At 41.9% G+C, this 20,741-nt stretch overlaps 1 protein-coding gene across 2 annotated transcripts; it reads right to left on the reverse strand.

Moving 5' to 3' along the window:
* Positions 1-7,988: 7,988 nt before the first annotated feature.
* Positions 7,989-20,267, reverse strand: LOC139410080 (ALK and LTK ligand 1). 2 transcript variants are annotated; one of them, XM_071155518.1, is made up of 5 exons: positions 19,994-20,267; positions 16,578-16,631; positions 13,847-13,927; positions 10,137-10,210; positions 7,989-8,518 (listed from the first exon to the last, which is right to left on the reverse strand). In XM_071155518.1, exons 1-4 carry the CDS (start codon positions 20,265-20,267, stop codon positions 10,146-10,148), a joined length of 474 nt encoding a protein of 157 aa, XP_071011619.1. In that variant the 3' UTR covers positions 7,989-8,518; positions 10,137-10,145. The 2 variants fall into 2 exon arrangements, with proteins under 2 accessions (XP_071011619.1, XP_071011618.1); XM_071155517.1 differs by having other exon boundaries at positions 13,847-13,930.
* Positions 20,268-20,741: the final 474 nt, after the last annotated feature.

Consider the following 20,741-nt stretch of genomic DNA (forward strand, 5'->3'; position numbering starts at 1 on the left):
AGAACCATGCATTCTGCTCTGTGTCAGAGAGTTCTACGGCAGAATGTCAGGCCATCTGTCTGTGAACTGAAGCTGAAACGCAGCCGGGCCATGCAACAAGACAGTAATCCAAAACACACAATCAAGTCTAAATGAAAATTATAAAAAAGCAAACAACTTGAAGTTTTGCAATGGCTTAGTCAAAGTCCAGACCTAATCCCAATTGAGATGTTGTGGCAGGACTTGAAACGAGCAGTTCATTCTTGAAAACCCACAAATGTTGCCGAGTTAAAGCAGTTCTGCATGAAAGAGTCAGCCAAAATTCTTCCACAGTGATGTGAGAGACTGATCAACTACAGGAAGCATTTGGCTAACTTTGTTAAATAAAATAAGTATTATATTTGTATGTTATTTGTGAACTCAGGTTCCCTTTATCTAATATTAGGTTTTGGTTGAAAATCTGATAACATTCAGTATAAAAAATATGCAAAAATAAAGAAGAAAAAAAATCTGAAATACTTTGTCATGGTATGTGTGGGGTACAGAGATGAGGTAGTCATTAAAAAAGCATGTTAAATTCTTATTGCACACAGAGTGAGTCCATGCAAGTTATTATTTGACTTGTTAAGGACATTTTTTTACTCCCAAACTTATTCAAGCTTGCCATAACAAAGGGGTTGAGTACTTATTGACTCAAGACATTTCAGCTTTTCATTTTTAATGAATTAGTTAAAATCAACAACAACAACAAAAAATCTCATAATTCCACTTTGACATTAAGGGGTATTGTGTGTTGGCCAGTGACACAAAATCTCACTGTAATCCATTTTAAATTCTAGCTGTAACACAACAAAATGTGGAAAAAGTCAAGGGGTGTGAATACTTTCTGAAGGCACTGTACAAGCACCAGGGTTCAATCCGTAAAAAGCATAACAATACTAAAGGTAGAGTGGTATTGTGACGGGTTTCTTCCTCCTCTGACGAGGAGTAGTAGGAAGGATCGGTGGACCAATGAGCAGCGTGGTAAGTGTTCATCATATATTTATTAAACCGAGAACACTAAAAAAAATAACAAAGGAGAAACGAAACGAAACAGTTCTGAAAGGTGACATACAGAACATAATCACCCACGAAACACAAGTGGAAAAAGGCTACCTAAGCATGATTCTCAATCAGAGACAACTAACAACACCTGCCTCTGATTGAGAACCATACCAGGCCAAACACAACATAGAAAAAGGAACATAGACAACCCACCCAACTCACGCCCTAACCATACTAAAACAAAGACATAACAAAATAACTAAGGTCAGAATGTGACAGTACCCCTCCCAAAGGTGCGGACTTTGGCCGCCAAACCTGAATCTATAGGGGAGGGTCTGGTTGGGTGTCTGTCCGCGGTGGCGGCTCTGGCGCGGGACGTGGACACCCCACTCCACCATAGTTTGTCCGCCTCCTAACCTGCCTCCGTGGCCTCTTTAGAGCGGCAACCCTCGCCGCCGACCTCGGACTGGGGACCCTAGCCACGGGTCCCGAATGGACGGGAGATTCCGGCCGCACAGGACAGGCGGGAGACTCCGGCAGCTCCGGAGTGAAGGGCGATTCCGGTAGCACCGGAGTAACGAACGGCTCTGGCAGCTCCTGACTGACAGGCGGCTCTGGCCGCTCCTGACTGACAGGTGGCTCTGGCCGCTCCTGACTGACGGGCGGCTCTGGCCGCTCCTGACTGACCGGTGGCTCTGGCCGCTCCTGACTGACCGGTGGCCCTGGCCGCACCTGACTGACCGGTGGCTCTGGCAGCTCCTGACTGACGGGCGGCTCTGGCAGCTCCTGAATGAAGGGCGGCTCTGGCAGCTCCTGACTGACGGACGGCTCTGGCAGCTCCTGACAGACGGGCGGATCTGGCAGCTCAGGACAGGCGGGAGGCTCTGGGAGCTCAGGACAGACGGGCGGCTCTGGCAGCTCAGGACAGACTGGCGGCTCTGGCAGCTTAGGACAGACGGGCGGCTCTGGCAGCTCAGGACAGACGGGCGGCTCTGGCAGCGCTGGACGTGAGGTAGACTCTGGCAGTGCTGGACAGACGGGAGACTCTGGCAGCTCAGGACAGACGGGAGACTCTGGCAGCTCAGGACAGACGGGAGACTCTGGCAGCGCTGAGCAAGCGGGAGCACCTGTAAGGAGGAGAAGGAGAGACAGCCTGGTGCGTGGAGGAGGCACCGGATAGACCGGAATGTGGAGGCGCACTGAAGGTCTGTACAACCCTACCTGGCTGGATGCTCCCCGTAGCCAGGCCAGTGCAGCGAGGTGGAATAGACCACACTGGGCTGTGCTGGCGAACCGGGGACACCATGCGCAGGGCTGGTGCCATGTACCCCGGCCCGAGGAGACGCACTGGAGACCAGATGCGCTGAGCTGGCTTCATGGCACCTGGCTCGATGCCCACTCTAGCCCAGCCGATACGAGGCGCTGCTATGTAGAGCACCAGGCTATACCTGCGCACCGGGGACACTGTGCGCCCCACGGCATAACACAGTGCCTGCCTGGTCCACCTCTCTCCACGGTAAGCACGGGGAGTTGGCTCAGGTCTCCTACCTGACTTAGCCACACTACCCGTGTGCCTCCGCCCAATACATTTTTGGGACTGCCTCTCGGGCTTCCAGCCGCGCTGCCTCGTCATACCACCGCCTCTCGGCTTTCGCTGCCTCCAGTTCTGCCTTGGGGCGGCGAATCTCCAGCCTGTGCCCAGGGTCCCTTGCCGTCCAAAATCTCCTCCCATGTCCAGGAGTCTTGCGATTTCGGCCGCTGCCCATTACCACACTGCTTGGTCCTTGGTTGGTGGGTGATTCTGTGACGGGTTTCTTCCTCCTCTGACGAGCAGTAGTAGGAAGGATCGGAGGACCAATGAGCAGCGTGGTAAGTGTTCATCATATATTTATTAAACCGAGAACACTAAACAAAATAACAAAGGAGAAACAAAACAGTTCTGAAAGGTGACAGACACATAACAGAAAATAATCACCCACGAAACACAAGTGGGAAAAGGCTACCTAAGTATGATTCTCAATCAGAGACCACTAACAACATCTGCCTCTGATTGAGAACCATACAAGGCCAAACGCAAAACACAACATAGAAAAAGGAACATAGACAACCCACCCAACTCACGCCCCTGACCATACTAAAACAAAGACATAACAAAAGAACTAAGGTCAGAATGTGACAGGTATTCCACTCTCCTTTAGAAAAAAACAAAGACATACTGTGAGGAACCAAGGTTTACAAATCTTTCTCAAGGAATTTGATGTAGGTTCTACTGATAATGCTTGACGTATTAGTCATCGTCATGTAGGGATGTGTGCATTCACAAAACGAGATACGAGAGCCATGAATTAATCATAAGGCCACACAAAATGAATCGAGAGCCCTCTATTACAGAAACGTGTGTGGGCACCTCAGTAAGAGAATGTCATGCAGCCATCTACATAATTATAGCATTAGCTATAAATAAAGGTAGTTTGCTTACACAAGGATGATTTAATTGGATTAAAGTGTTTACTTTTGATGCAAAAAAAATCATTTTGGCTGGTTTCTAATGCACGTCACATGGAGCCATGTTTTGAGTTATTCAAAATCTCTTACAGAATATATGGTGTGTCAGTTTCTCCATTCTGTATCACCATTGCCATAGGTTTGATACAGAAAATGCAACCTGGACTCAGGGGTAGACTTAACATAGTAAAAATGTAAATTCGTGACACCCCAATTATTCTGATATTAACTGATATTAACCGGATGTCCATCATCAATTTCGTATGATATTTTACAAATTACAATTTGTATGAAATGTTACGAATTTGCAATTCATACAATATGTTATGAATTTCCAATTTGGCTAACATTAGCTAGTGCGCTAATGCTAATGTTAGCTAGGTTGCTGATGTTAAGCTAGGGGTTGCGGGTTAGGGTTAAGTTTAGGGTTAGGAGTTAGGTTAAATGGTTAGGTGAAGAGTTAGCTAACATGCTAGATATAAATATAAAGATATAAAGTAGATAAAAGTTGTAAGTAATTGCAAAGTTGCTAATTAGCTAACGTTGTCCCTAATGAGATTTAGAACAAGCAACCTTTGGGTTGCTAGACGTTTGTGTTATACGACAACCCATCCACCCTGACCAACCACGCTACTTTACTTTTTGCCTTAAGTAACCTTCTGTCTTATGTAACCATACCAACCGTAGCATATCATACTAATTTGAATGTCCCGGATTTACATTTACTATGTCTATTCTATGAGACCAGGCTTGAAAATTGCAACCCAGAGGAAGAGGACTTTATCAGTCCCTGCTGAGAATTTAAAAATGATCTCTGTCTTCGCAGGGACTAATAAAGTGCGTTTTTACTATTCTATATCATTACTGACCATACCATTACTGGGGTACTATACAGACCAATTGAATGGAAAGCCATCACAAATAGAATCAGAAAGACTTTGAGGCAGCATCATAAACCTATTGGGCCTTGTGTCTGTGCCTGTGTCCCAAATGGCACCCTATTCCTTATATAGTGCATTACTTTTGACCACTACCCATAAGGGCTCTGGTCAAAGGTAGTGCTCCATGTAGGGAATAGGGCATCATTTGGGATGCCGCCACTGTCTCTCAGCTGACTGCTGCTTCTGGCTCTTCAGATGTATGGGAAATGACCTGGCTTTGGCTCTATTTATCTCAGTGCCTCTTAGAAGAGGCGCTGGGGCATTCAGTAGGGTTGTGTGTAATTGTGTTAGGGCCCTCCCACACTCCGTCCCCAGTGCATCTTCTGTCTCTTTCCTTAATCTGAACGGTTTGTCTCCAAATGTGATATCCTCCTCATATAAGGATCCAGTGTCTCTGCCCACCCACCCGCTGAGAAAGGGATCCCCCACCTTACCCCCGTGAGGACGGACCCCTTATTTATAGCACCCTAATCCTTTTATAGTGTTGGAAAAAACACCAGACCACTCCTGTGTTAATTGTCCCGGGTAATCATGGTACAGTGATGAGGAGCCATATAAAGATCATTATGATCGATAGTGCCATTTATGATTAAAATATATATATATAAAGAGCTCTGATGATAAATCGTGTGGAAGCATAATTTCCGTAGTTTGTTTTTTGTCTCCTTCTTTCCAAAGAGTGTGTATTGACGGTGTGTTTCGTGATGGGGGTGTGATTTGTGAAAAGGCAGCGGTATGACGGAGGCTTATGAGCCCTCAGGACCAATGAAAATGACATCCATTTTATATGGACTTGTAAATATTGTACGATCCACGCTTCTGGAGAACAGGAAATGTGTCTGTATGAAATGTGGTCCTAAAAGTATTGCTACATTCAGATCTAAGTTGCAGTGGTCGCATTGTTCTCCACTTTCAAAGCTGTAGAAGTGGAGGCCAGCTTTCAAAGTGGGGTGTAAACGCAGTCGGGAAACATGAGCTATATCACATGATGATGTATAACACATTCATTGTTGTGAAACTACGATGAAGTGGAAGAATGGCTTCTTTTCACGTCTTTCATTGATGGAGAGGTTTGATATCTCTTTATCTAATAGTGAAAAAGGGGAGATTGCTCATAAGAGAGCCTAGTGATTAGTCTTGGTTAAGATGCTCCAGCTGATGTTCCGAATCATTATAAACAGTCTATAGAGACATGCTGGCGTGAGAACTGTAGTGTTGTAATCTTTGGCCAAGTAAATGTTTGTTTAATCCTATCGGTCCCGAGATTCCTAGCAAAAATTGGCTTTTCATGTATCTGACTTCCATTTATCTGCATGTCCCTTATATTTAGCCTCACAATTAAGTATTTCACCATTTTCTTTTCAGGACAACCAGGGCTACAAGTAGAACACAAAACGATTTGACATAAACAGTTGCATTCATGTGTTTTATTGACAAATGTTAATAACAAAATAAGGTCGGCCAGAGCAAACAAATTAAGTATGAATCCTGTAAGTTAAGAAATGATTTGCTCACTGAGAAATGTGAATCCAATTGTGTGGAATTTGGAGTTTGTGACAGCAACTATGTGAGCTTATTACATTACAATAGACACTATGTCTTGGGATTTCCTATGATCTTTATGTAGAAGAACCCTTTACCCTCTAATGATTTGTGTAGCTTGTGAGCATCATAGAGCCGAACATGTTACATGTGCGTGTTCGTTCTCAGCTTTTCATAGATAGCTTTTAATACACTACATGACCAAAAGTATGTGGACACCTGCTAGTCGAACATCTCATTCCAAAATCATGGGCATTAATATGGAGTTGGTCCCCCTTTTTCTGCTATAACAGCCTCCACTCTTATGGGAAGGCTTTCCACTAGATGTTGAAACATTGCTGCGGGGACTTGCTTCCATTCAGCCACAAGAGCAATAGTGAGTTTGAGCACTGATGTTTGGCGATTAGGCCTAGCTCTCAGTCAGCGATCCAATTCATTCCAAAGGTGTTCGATGAGGTTGAGGTCAGGGCTCTATGCAGGCCAGTCAAGTTCTTCCATACCAATCTCGACAAACAATTTCTGTATGGACCTTGCTTTGTGCATGGGGATATTGTCAAGCTGAAACAGGAAAAGGACTTCCTCAAACTGTTGCCACAAAGTTGGAAGTACAGAATCATCTAGAATGTAATTGTATGCTGTAGCGTTAATAAAAACAATGGACGATCAACTATTCCCTAGGCGTGTCTGAACGAGACGATAGGAGAAGATAGCAATAGGAATATATAAAAAAGTTATCATACTGTTTATTTTGTAAGGACATTCCTGTTATAGATGCTATAAATATGTTTTCATTTCTTGGCAATACCAGACAAACTTGGTTTTGGGGTGCAATGTCCCTTTAATTTCTAGATGTATTTATATTCAAAATTCCAATGACAACAAGTCTCAGCTTCTTTTTTCTTCAATTGCTAAAGTCTCTAGCTATTCCTTTCGTTTGTTGTTGTTTTGTCGTTCTTGTGCAAGTGTCCTAAATGACAATACCAACATTTAGGACCTTTACAGAGGCCACATCCTGGATAACACCAGAAAATAAACACTAATGTTCTTTCTAATGTTCTTGTGATGTCTGAGCAGGCAACTGCAAGAGCATGTTATACCAGCGATCATGTCATTGTCCACAATGCACCAAAAGGGAGGGGTGTTCCATCTTTCTACCGATAACTGAACTTATGGATTCCTGAGCCATAATAATATAACGTTTTTTTGTTGTTGTTCACCGATCTCACTTGTTAAGTTATTGTAACTGCCAGACATATCACTGGACGTTTAATACCAGGTGCATGCAGGTCAATGTGAAAGGCACGCTCAAATAAAGGTCAGATGCATCCTGGCCCAAAGACCAAGTAAACAATTCTGTCAAGAACCCTACAATTTGAAACAGAACAGGATCAAAAAGGAGACTCTTTTCCAGTCCATTTGGTTTTGTCGAGTTTGAATTGCTTCACTTTCTGTTGTCCAACAGTCCAAGATTGGAATGCGTTTGGGTTCTCAAGGGACAAATTTAGTTTGCCAGCGATTTTGAAACCCAGTCACAGATTGGGAAATTCAATATAGGCTTTGCTAAGACATTGAGGAAAGGATTTTGCATGCACTCTTTTCCCTAAAACTTGTGTTGTTTTTCCGAAATTGTAGGGGTTATGAGGTGCAGACGGAATTGGAATAACCCTCTGAACGATTGCTTTTCTCAATCCTCATGGTCTTCCCAACAGCAAACTCTTGAGTGAAATATAGTTGTGTGTGTGTGTGTGTCACATGCTGATGTTTGGATTATGGTGTATCATCCTATTGGTAGACATTTTCCTTTGTCATGCACTACTTTTGACCAGGGCCCATGGGGTTCTGGTCAAAAGTAGTAGACTATAGGGAATAGGATGCCATTTGGGATACAGCCCTGCTTGCAGCTTCCTTATTGAGTGTCCTAACAGCCGAAACCTCAGAAATGGTTCCCTCAACATGCTCTTCTATAATAATTGCAAATATGCTGTGCTTGAATATTTGTTTATTGTTCAGTACTGCAGTGCATTATTACCATCGTCATCCTTCAATATGTTTTCATTGTGTGAAATCGTTCAAGTGCCAAATTAAATGCAATGTAGACAATGACAGTGAAAGACATATAGAAACGACCATGGTGGGACCGTCTCAAAAATGTAATATTGACAAAGCAAATAATATTTAGTGAGATGAATTCACACACTTCATCAGATGAGAACTTTAAGAAAAATAATTGAATATTTCAGAATTATTGTGAATAATTATATACATTTCAATAAATAGGTGTATTCAATATTAAATTAAGGTTTTCTTAAAAATACATGATACATGAAAATAAAATGCTAATCTATTTCATAAAACCATTCAAATCTGTCAACATTTTCATTTACATACAGTATCAACAACAAAAATAAAAATACTATAAACAATTACAATACTATGTTCTTAATGTGACTGCTGCAAATTGAAGGCACTTCCTTGGCAAAACATAGACCCCTCTCAATATTTTGAACCTGAAACACACAGCAAAATCAAATTACAAACATTTACATATTTTTCGAATGTAATTTTAAATTCTTTACATTCTCAGTTTCTAAAATAGGCAACAGGATCTCCCGTCTAGCAGAAAGACACAATCCGTGTCCTGTGACATTCTGGTCCTATGGTCCTATGAATATATATATAAATAATAGTTTTTTTTTTTTTTAAATGAGGTAGAATATGAAGAGTTTGAGCTGCCCTTCCGTATTTCCTTATTAGGGACTAAATGTTAAAGGGCACTTCATGACTTATTTCCTAAAGAGCTGGATGAATCAATCGATGATTCACCTAATAAGTCCCCCAGTGGCAGTAGGCCTCTCATTATGGTTCTGACTAGAACACATTCTCTGAATGACTGGAGAGAGGGAAAAACTGCTAATGTGCCAGCCCCCTCAATTTTCCAATCAAATGAATTCCAATGACACTCCAACTAAAGTGGTGCTTGTAATGGGTGCTTCATTCATGTTAGACCATTTAAAGGCTGTTAAATTCCATCAACTGACATGGAGTCAGTTCTAAGTGAGCCTGACCACAAATGTAGGCCACAGATATCCTCATCCCTGCTGTCGTCAGCCTCGTCAGGTGGAGGCAATAGACAAGTGTAACAAAGGGTTATCAACTTAACCACAATGACAATCTAGCATATTAGCTGGACCAAGACAACCAGGTCCTTCCTTTTTCATTGTCTGACCAAGTGGTGAGTAGCTTACATTGTGTGACTGACAGCTTGTTAAGACACTTGGTCGCGTTTCAAAATTATCCTCTTTTTACGGTTGAACTTTTTTTAAATCTAGGCAATGCTCATTGTACATACGCGGGCCCTAACTTAATCGCTCACATGCAACTTTGTCATGACCTTCAACGTAAAATGATTTCAGCTCGACAAATACTTGCTCTCATCTTTTTTGAGTTTTCCAAAAGAATAAGCCAGACTATAAATAATCAAGCATAAATGTATTTTGCCGAACGTATATTACATTAGGACCTCTTATTCGATGGAATACCGTTGGAATGACAAAGGGGTCCAATAGCATTATCTTTAAGAATATATGAATGTCGGACAGAAACTCCGGCAACACATGGATCTGATTATGTGAACATGATTTTTTTTTTTCCAAGCCTTACAGATCACTTGCAGATGTTAGACACAAATTAGAATAATGTTGACACAGCAACAACATAGCTCTCTCTCTTCCTGTGATTAGTATCACAAATAACAACTATACTCTGGTGGAGCTGTACAGCATGTGAATCTCCATCCACACTACACATGTATTTTCAATACATAGCACCTTTTTGTTGTGTGTGTGTATCTAGAACAAAAAGGGTTCTTCTTCTAAGTGGACAGCTACAGAACCCGTTTGGAAACCTTTTTAGTTACGAGGAAAATATTACCGGATTGCTCCTTGTCAATCTTTACAGTTAAATATTCACAATATAAATAAGATAATGTCAATCATTTATATGTATCATTACTTGTCGAACAAGGAGTCATACAATGCTCGACCAAGTGTACTAATCAACATAAAGCCTAAATATGCAAATCTAACCCCTGTGACAGTTTAACGCCTAAAAAGAAAGTATACTCACATGCAATGCCTACAATTGTGTGCAGAGTGGACTCATTGCTAGCCGTGTTAGCAATCTTGCACATCTTTTGTAGTCTGTAAAATGATAAAGAAAACAGTTAATCACTTTAAAAAATAAAATAATACAAATACTGAGCTATATTGTATGCTCAAAGAAATGGGGAAATTATATTAATTTATACTAATACAATTTCTCAGAGAAATATTTTTATTTTTTACAATTCAATTAATAAAATCCCCAAAAGGGGTTCAAAATTATTGCCACCGGTTTTCAGTACTCCAGCACTCTATCCTTGCAAGGAAAACAACACTGAACCTTAAAAAAAGAGTGGAGAAGACATTGGGAGGTGATCTTAGACCATTCCTCCATACAGAATCTTTCAAGATCCTTGATGTCTTTCGTCTGCGCTTATGGACGGCCCTCCTCGATTCAAACCACAAGTTTTCAATGGGTTTCAAATCCAGAGACTTTAATTAATTCATTTTATTTCACCTTTATTTAACTAGGCAAGTCAGTTAAGAACAAAATTGTTATTTACAATGACGGCCTACCCCGGCCAAACCCTAACGACGCTGGGCCAATTGTGCGCCGCCCTATGGGACTCCCAATCATGGCCGGTTGTGATACATCCTGGAATCAAACCAGGGTCTACTGAGATGGCCATTGCAAAATGTTGATTTAGTTGTCAATTAACCATTTCTTTGTGGATTTTGTGCTTGGGGTTACTGTCTTGCTAGAAGATCCACTTGCGGACAAGTGTCAACCTCCTGGCAGAGTCAACCAGGTTGTTGGCTAAAATGTCCTGGCACTTGGTAAAGTTCATAATGCTGTTGAACTTAAAAAGGGTTACAGGACCAGTGGAAGCAAAATAGCCCCATATCATCAAAGATGCGCCACTACTTTTTTTAACCATAGGTATGAGGTACTTTTCTGCATATGCTTCCTTTTTTCAATGCCAAACCCACCACTGGTGTGCGTGGCCAAAGAGCTATATTTCCATGTCATTTGACCATAGCACCGCCTGGAGTTCAGAGAGTAGAAGTGTGCGGTGGGGGTCGGGATTTGAATCCCAGCATACACAGTTGACATGTGTGCCAGAGGTGGTAGCATTAACCACGAGACCAGCCTATGCGACAATACTGTTTTATCTTCATTTGAATATAATATGTTTTTACAGCTGTTCCGAATATATGCAACAACAAAAACATGCCATTTTAAAAATCAGAAGGACATTCAAGTCTAGCCAGTCAACGTTTTAAAATCATCCAAGAGAGAGTATTTCACAATTTCTCCCTCCCTGGCCTAAGCACCACCCTGGAGACCAGGGGAATAGGGAGGCTAAAGAGAGAGGGCCTTCTATGATACTTGTGTCTTTTTTTCAATAGGAAAGGGGTTGGTGGTGAGCAAAGCCAACACACTGTAACGGACGACCAGTGTTTCACTAAACTGAGTTTCAGTAGTCTATGAGGCTGTTGTGGTTTGCTTTATTGACAAAAACAAAAAAGAAGAGAGCAAAACTCAATGCTCTAATTCACTGGTCCACAATGGTGGCAGGGCTGCTGCTCAGCCAGTTCAGTTCAGGCAGCCATCTGAGAAACTAACATACAATCTGGGAACATACTATCTGAGGCCATTCGCTACTTACTGTCTGATGTCATCTGTCCCTTTTCCAAGAAAACTACAATGACAACATGATTGTTCAGTAGATCCGCTAAATTGATATTTATATAATGGCACATGCTGTGGAACACTGACATGTTATAGGCTTTGATTCAAGTGTCCACTTATTGCTTCTGTTCAAAGACAAGTGAATCTATTGTTCAGTTTGTGTAAAAGAACGGTGAATGTGAGGTCATCGAAGAGAGTTTGGCTAACGTTAGAGCAAGACACCATGTTATGTCACCAAGGCATTCAATTCAGTCATAATGAGTATTTGGGTTCTAGCTCAAACAGATCTGGGACCAGGCTACAATAAAGTGTCGTAAGGCAGCCAGAAACATGGTATATACAGTGCCTTGCGAAAGTATTCGGCCCCCTTGAACTTTGCGACCTTTTGCCACATTTCAGGCTTCAAACATAAAGATATAAAACTGTATTTTTTGTGTGAAGAATCAACAACAAGTGGGACACAATCATGAAGTGGAACGACATTTATTGGATATTTCAACTTTTTTAACAAATTAAAAACTGAAAAATTGGGCGTGCAAAATTATTCAGCCCCCTTAAGTTAATACTTTGTAGCGCCACCTTTTGCTGCGATTACAGCTGTAAGTCGCTTGGGGTATGTCTCTATCAGTTTTGCACATCGAGAGACTGACATTTTTTCCCATTCCTCCTTGCAAAACAGCTCGAGCTCAGTGAGGTTGGATGGAGAGCATTTGTGAACAGCAGTTTTCAGTTCTTTCCACAGATGCTCGATTGGATTCAGGTCTGGACTTTGACTTGGCCATTCTAACACCTGGATATGTTTATTTTTGAACCATTCCATTGTAGATTTTGCTTTATGTTTTGGATCATTGTCTTGTTGGAAGACAAATCTCCGTCCCAGTCTCAGGTCTTTTGCAGACTCCATCAGGTTTTCTTCCAGAATGGTCCTGTATTTGGCTCCATCCATCTTCCCATCAATTTTAACCATCTTCCCTGTCCCTGCTGAAGAGAAGCAGGCCCAAACCATGATGCTGCCACCACCATGTTTGACAGTGGGGATGGTGTGTTCAGGGTGATGAGCTGTGTTGCTTTTACGCCAAACATAACGTTTTGCATTGTTGCCAAAAAGTTAAATTTTGGTTTCATCTGACCAGAGCACCTTCTTCCACATGTTTGGTGTGTCTCCCAGGTGGCTTGTGGCAAACTTTAAACGACACTTTTTATGGATATCTTTAAGAAATGGCTTGCCACTCTTCCATAAAGGCCAGATTTGTGCAATATACGACTGATTGTTGTCCTATGGACAGAGTCTCCCACCTCAGCTGTAGATCTCTGCAGTTCATCCAGAGTGATCATGGGCCTCTTGGCTGCATCTCTGATCAGTCTTCTCCTTGTATGAGCTGAAAGTTTAGAGGGACGGCCAGGTCTTGGTAGATTTGCAGTGGTCTGATACTCCTTCCATTTCAATATTATCGCTTGCACAGTGCTCCTTGGGATGTTTAAAGCTTGGGAAATCTTTTTGTATCCAAATCCGGCTTTAAACTTCTTCACAACAGTATCTCGGACCTGCCTGGTGTGTTCCATGTTCTTCATGATGCTCTCTGCGCTTTTAACGGACCTCTGAGACTATCACAGTGCAGGTGCATTTATACGGAAACTTGATTACACACAGGTGGATTGTATTTATCATCATTAGTCATTTAGGTCAACATTGGATCATTCAGAGATCCTCACTGAACTTCTGGAGAGAGTTTGCTGCACTGAAAGTAAAGGGGCTGAATAATTTTGCACGCCCAATTTTTACGTTTTTGATTTGTTAAAAACGTTTGAAATATCCAATAAATGTCGTTCCACTTCATGATTGTGTCCCACTTGTTGTTGATTCTTCACAAAAAAATACAGTTTTATATCTTTATGTTTGAAGCCTGAAATGTGTCAAAAGGTCGCAAAGTTCAAGGGGGCCGAATACTTTCGCAAGGCACTGTATGACTATCAGAAACCCAACGTTACTGATCACAAATATAGATACACACAATATTATGATATTAAAAATGAATACATACATGCTGGTTTTGAACAATCCCTTGTGTTGTGATAGAGCCGATGAAAATGTGTTCTACATTCCGATGAGAACTTGACTGGTCCTGCTTAAAAAGAAAGGTTCTTATCAGGGAACAAACAAAAAAAATGAATGTGTTCCATTTCATTTCCTCATTTTTTTACATTTTATTAACAGAACTGAAGTTAATTTTCTATTAGCAACATCATCAAAAGAAAAACAATATTTTTGGACAAGCATGCAAAGCATTATCTAGCAGTCAAGATATCCTTTTTTCACCAAGGCAGAGCTCCAACTATGCTAATTACAAACAACGCTCTCTCTCACTAACTACATTGATATGCATATTTACTGATTTAGGGGTATGCCAATTCGTTGTTTAGGAGTTATTTATGATGCACTGTCCATATAAAAGAAACATCCTCTCACTGTCAACTGCGTTTATTTTCAGCAAACTTAACATGTGTAAATATTTGTATGAACATATCAAGATTCAACAACTGAGACAAACTGAACAAGTTCCACAGACATGTGACTAACAAAAATGGAATAATGTGTCCCTGAACAAAGGAGAGGGGGTCAAAATCAAAAGTAACAGTCAGTATCTGGTGTGGCCACCAGCTGCATTAAGTACTACAGTGCATCTCCTCTTCATGGACTGCACCAGATTTGCCAGTTCTTGCTGTGAGATGTTACCCCACTCTTCCACCAAGGCATCTGCAAGTTCCCGGACATTTCTGGGGGGAATGGCCCTAGCCCTCACCCTCCGATCCAACAGGTCCCAGACGTGATCAATGGGATTGAGATCCGGGTTCTTCGCTGGCCATGACAGAGCACTGACATTCCTGTCTTGCAGGAAATCACACACAGAACAAGCAGTATGGCTGGTGGCATTGTCATGCTGGAGGGTCATGTCAGGATGAGCCTGCAGGAAGGGTACCACATGAGGGAGGAGGATGTCTTCCCTGTAACGCACAGCGTTGAGATTGCCTGCAATGACAACAAGCTCAGTCCAATGATGCAGTGACACACCGCCCCAGACCATGACGGACCCTCCACCTCCAAAAAGACCCCGCTCCAGAGATCCGGGGCCGGGTGTAACGCTCATTCCTTTCACGATAAACGCAAATCTGACCATCACCCCTGGTGTGACAAAACCGCGACTCGTCAGTGAAGAGCACTTTTTGCCAGTCCTGTCTGTTCCAGCGACCGTGGGTTTGTGCCCATAGGTGACGTTGTTGCTTGTAATGTCTGGTGAGGACCTGCCTTACAACAGGCCTACAAGCCCTCAGTCCAGCCTCTCTCAGCCTATTGCGGACAGTCTGAGGACTGATGGAGGGATTGTGTGTTCCTGGTGTAACTCGGGTAGTTGTTGCCATCCTGTACCTGTCCCATAGGTGTGATGTTCGGATGTACCAGTCCTGTGCAGGTGTTGTTACACGTGGTCTGCCACTGCGAGGACGATCAGCTGTCCGTCCTGCCTCCCTGTAGCGCTCTCTTAGGCATCTCACAGTACGGACATTGCAATTTATTGTCCTGGCCACATCTGCAATCCTCATGCCTCCTTGCAGCATGCCTAAGGCACATTCACGCAGATGAGCAGGGACCCTGGGCATCTATATTTTGGTGTTTTTCAGAGTCAGTAGAAAGGACTCTTTAGTCTCCTAAGTTTTCATAACTGTGACCTTAATTGCCTACCGTCTGTAAGCTCTTAGTGTCTTAACGACCGTTCCACAGGTGCATGTTCATTAATTGTTTATGGTTCATTGAAAATGCATGGGAAACAGTGTTTAAACACTTTACAATGAAGATCTGTAAAGTTATTTGGATTTTTACGAATTATCTTTGAAAGACAGGGTCCTGAAAAAGGGATGTTTCTTTTTTTGCTGAGTTTAGTTAGGCTGATTATATATTTCACTTATGTTGTAAATTGTATGACATCACATTTTATGTATGTTTCTGCAGATATACCAAGATGTTCAAATAAATCTAAACCTAGCTCTGCTCAGACTCAAGAATCATTGCTCCACTGGTCCATGACATCTTAAAAGGACTCAGACAATAGACTTATTGATCACTCCTAAGTACTTCTGGGCCTTTAGCGAGCCTCCGGATAACAGATTTTCACACCAATTCCTGAAGTCTGTTTTGAGGTCCTGCGACAAATAATCCGCTTAACATTACGCTGCCTTCAACTTTACCCTGGCTGTTTCTGTCGGAGTAATGTGCTCTTTTCTCTCCCCTATGGCCATCAGGAATTCATTTAATGGCAACCTTCTCCAGCAAATCTGTGAGGCCCATCCCGGGCAATAACATAGTTCTAGGGATAACATTGAATTAGGGTCTCTGACACCATGATTGGACTTTGGAAAGCTACTTGATTAGGCATTAAGGAGGTAGGACTCAGAAATTAGGGGTAATGTGGATTCAGCTCACAGAGCCGAGAGTCTTCCCCTGCCAAACTAAATAGCTCTACATGGATTTATAATATTTGTAGCTGGTCTAATGTGTGCAGGGCTGTATGTATCAAGGCTCTCAGAGTAGAAGTGCCGATTTAGGATCCGTTTGGCCTCTTAGATCCCAATGACAGTACATGGACAGAGGGGACCTGATCCTAGACTCCTACTCAAAGAGGCTTGAAGCATATGACCACAGATGTAAGGTGAGATTGATCCAGAAACAAATGGTCAAAATTGAATGTTGACGGAACATTTTTTTTATATCAGTTTTCTTACCTGTGAAATGCTTTATGAACTTGTCTTTCAGGTTTACATCTCTTGGGACAATATCTACATAAAAGAAGAAGAAGAAAATAAACCCATCTGTGAAACCTCTTAGCATTAAAAGGAGAATCCACTCAGACACAAGTTTGATGTCTTTTTGTTCTTCTTTTCTCCGCCAGTCCCACTGTTGATACAGTCCCAAAATGTTTTGCATGTCAGCAGTAAAGTTTTCCAAGATATTGGACTTTCAAGAAGCAAAGTGTCACCGACCACATGATGATGAGTTTTTTTTACCACACTGCCGGACGCTCCTGTCTTCCATTTCATCAACAAAAGTAAAACAAAAATAAAATGGCGCAAGAGGGGGGAATAGTGGTGCTGTTTCCCCCTATATGGATTTCAGCTTTAAGATGACCTATTACTAAAAGGTTCATGTTTAAATATTACAACATTTAAAGTAAGGCCATGTAAATACCAACAAAGACCCATCACACCTGTGCTTATAATATGAAGTAATAGGCCTATACATTTTCTAGCTTGGATGAGAGCTGATGGAATAATACAACTATGAGTTCTTAAGTATTTTGATTAGATTTTTTATTTACACTGAGTATACCAAACATTAGGAACACCTTCCTAATATTGAGTTGCCCTCAGAACAGTCTTAATTCGTCAGGGCATGGACTATACAAGGTGTCAAAAGCATTCCACAGGGATGCTGGCCCATGTTGACTCCAATGCTCCAATGTGTCAAATTGGCTGGATGTCCTTTGGGTAGTGGACCATCGTTGATACACACAGGAAACTGTTGAGCGTGAAAAACCCAGCAACAGTGCAGTTCTTGATACAAACCGGTGCGCCTGGCACCTACTACCATATCCCGTTCAAAGGCACTTTTGTCTTGCCCATTCACCCTCTGAATGGCACACACACACAATCCATGTCTCAATTGTCTCAAGGTCGTAGAAATCCTTCTTTAACCTGTCTCAGTACAGTACAGTAGAGCACAGAACAGTAAAGAAAAGTAGAGTATAGGTCAGTACAATGCAGCACTGTACAGTAGAGTTTAGTACAGCACAGTAGAGGACACTATAGTAGAGTGCAGTGTAATTTACTGTATTGTACTGTACTGACCTCTGTTGTCCCCTTCTGTTCTTTACTGTACTGAAATGAACAATTTTCTACTCTGCTATACTGAATTCCACTGTGCAATGCTTTACATCTGTACTTTTCTTTGAATAAATGTGTTTTTCTAAAATGTTCAGTGGAAATGGTTAGAAGCAGTCCTTGTGCATAGATGGTTTGTTTAACTTTGCAAGCAATGGTTTTTGTTTGGCGTACATTTTAAACTGAAAATTGGAGCCTCAGCGTCATTCTGTTACCGTGGAATTGCCCATACACTGATTTCCTCACAACTGAAGACAAGCCAACAGGCTTGGAGGCTCATTGCACACATTCTGTAGCTCAGCCAAGCCCATCCTCTCTACAAACATGCAAAGCACACAGGTGTCAGACGCATTCAGGCTAACAGTGCAAGGAGATTATAGCCCGGCAGTTCTAATGCTTATCAATGTCATAAGAATAATTCCGTGCAGCTAGTTGCTGTGCTAATTTTACCAGACTGGACTGAGGAATGAACAGTACTCTCTGATGCAGAAATCACAGAAGATGATCGGTTCAATTACGAACCACTACAGTAAGCTTAGGCAATGCGTTTGAAGTCCCGACATACCACTGGGCACTATGGAAAACAACGACTCATCACTCCAATATAAAAAGATGAACAGGCTATGGGTCTTTACGTAAGGGGAATAAGGGTCCTGAAACCTTAACCTGGCTCCAATCCAGATCAGATGTGAGTTGTGTAAGTGTTCAAATGGCCGGTAAATGCTAACACTAACCGGTAGGACATCAAACTTATTGCCTAAGTCCAATAATATTGCCTTGGAGATGCTGGAGATGTCTGGATTACCTGATGGTCAGGAAAGAGAGATACCTAGTGCACCTTGGCAAAGAGAACGGAAACTGTGTGCAGGAGGTATTTCACTTTCCTTCCTTGCGTGCAAAACATGGACAATCTAGTGTGACTGTGGGTCTTAAGGAATGGCGCACGCACCACTTGCTAATGTGCAGCCTTTTGACTTCCTCACAAGGTACTCTCTGTCTGGCCAGCAGCCTGTGTAGTTCTCTTGCCTGTTACACAGTTGGTCTGTGACGCTGCTTTGACAACATTGGGCGGGGATGTCCCAATAAAGCCTCTGACTAACCCTCAACGCGACATTTGACCGGAATATTAACGCAGCATTTCCAAAAATAAAAAAAATAACAAATATTTTGGATGGTAACAGACAGTCTGAGGGAATGTGTAGCATTGCTCACCCAATTGCACAGATTAGTATGAAGGAATTACTCGTATGGCTCAGTTTCAGTTAGCATATGCTATTTTGTAATGTCTTAAAAGGCACTGTAACACCACCCTTCCTCTCACAATGACTTCAAAGATATATCAAAGCCGTGCACATTTCTTTCAAAGGCAATGAGTAATGCTTCTACCAGGCACAGAATGACAAATTGAATCAATTGGCTCTAAATGTATGAAAGACTTCCCGTTCAGTACTTCTGACCACATTCCAAAAGCCCAACACAAATCACATGGATTCTATTGTTCCACTTGAGCAAAAAAAGGCTTTCACATTAACATAGTCTTTCCATCTTACACGTGAAATGAAGTCAGTGAATGTGGTGAAAATGGCTGTGTGATCACAGCTGACTAAACTGTGTGCCACGTGAGTGTCCTGGTCTCACATCACCTGTGATGCATCCCTGTGACGCTCACCACTGGCTGTCCAAGAAGCTGGAGGAGGCGGATCATTCGTGGTTTGAGATTCCGCAATGTGTCCTGAACTGAATGAATCATTCACAAGTTTAGTATGCTAATGAGCCTCCGCCCCTGGGCAACTTGGTTGGTGATGCCATTGATAATCTTTTGTTATGATGCAGTGATACGATACCTCACTAGCCAAGTGAGAGGATGGATTGTGGCTCTTTCAGGGTGCCAATAGGGAACTGCAATATAGATTCACAATTCATAGACTATCACATCAGAGACAGAAATACAGATAATGAATTGTAATGTAGAGCCTGTTGAATCAATTGCTGATATTGTCACATCCCCAAATAGTGAAGCATACTAGCATCGATTGCATTTGTAAAAAATTGTTTGTTTGTAAAATAGTCAGAATTTATTGACAACTCTCACCTCTTCAAATCATAAAGTATGCCATTTCCTACATGGAAAAGGACAAGTAATCATGAACAAAAGGCAACAGTAGCAGACATATTGATACAGACCAGAAGCAGCTGTCACACCCCAGTGAAATAGGGATTACAGTTTCATCATGGCCTAAAAATAAATCTTATCAGCTTACCTATGGGTCTACTGTTATCCAGCCTAGGAACATATAAAGGCTTTTCTCCAGAGGAGAACCTCATCTCTTGGGCTGTAGGGAAGAGGCCACTGTTATAGCGCCTGGAGACTGAAGGCTTGTCCCCTGATTGGCTGTCTCCGATAACCTGTAAAATAAGGTCCAGCAGGGTCCTTCTCCCTTTCTGCTTCACTTCCTTGCTGTCCATGCACTGGCTCGAGGTGATCAGCATAAGGATTATACTCAAAAGTATGTGCCATTTCCTTTCTGCCTGCATGGCTTTTCTGACTGGGTAAACGAGCAAACACAAATCAAGTTAGATACAGTGCTGGAAAGAAACAAATGGTGTCCAATCACAAGGTGTGAGTAAGTGCAAAGTGACTGCATACTTCTATCACCCCCAAAATGATGGGCATAACATTAATAGTGGTGGAAACAGTGAGAAGTAGTCTATTAAATGAAGCATACAAGTGAACATATACTCTGAATGACATTAGGGTAATAAATGCAACTATGAGTAAGATATTTTGTTACTTCGAATAATCTCATTTAGAGGGAATACAAATGTAGCCAACAAAACAATTGCAAATTCCTCAACATGGTGTTTGTCATACAAAGCCACAGTAATGCTGATATATTGATCTAATATAATAAAGCAAGGTGTGGTGTCTTCAATTCAAACAGGTGTGAGAACATTTGCTTTGGGGCAATTCCATGATAATGGAATTATGCTAAAACTCAAGATTTTTCA

Source organism: Oncorhynchus clarkii, chromosome 5, assembly GCF_045791955.1.
Source record: "Oncorhynchus clarkii lewisi isolate Uvic-CL-2024 chromosome 5, UVic_Ocla_1.0, whole genome shotgun sequence".
In the NCBI taxonomy this organism is placed as follows: domain Eukaryota; kingdom Metazoa; phylum Chordata; class Actinopteri; order Salmoniformes; family Salmonidae; genus Oncorhynchus; species Oncorhynchus clarkii.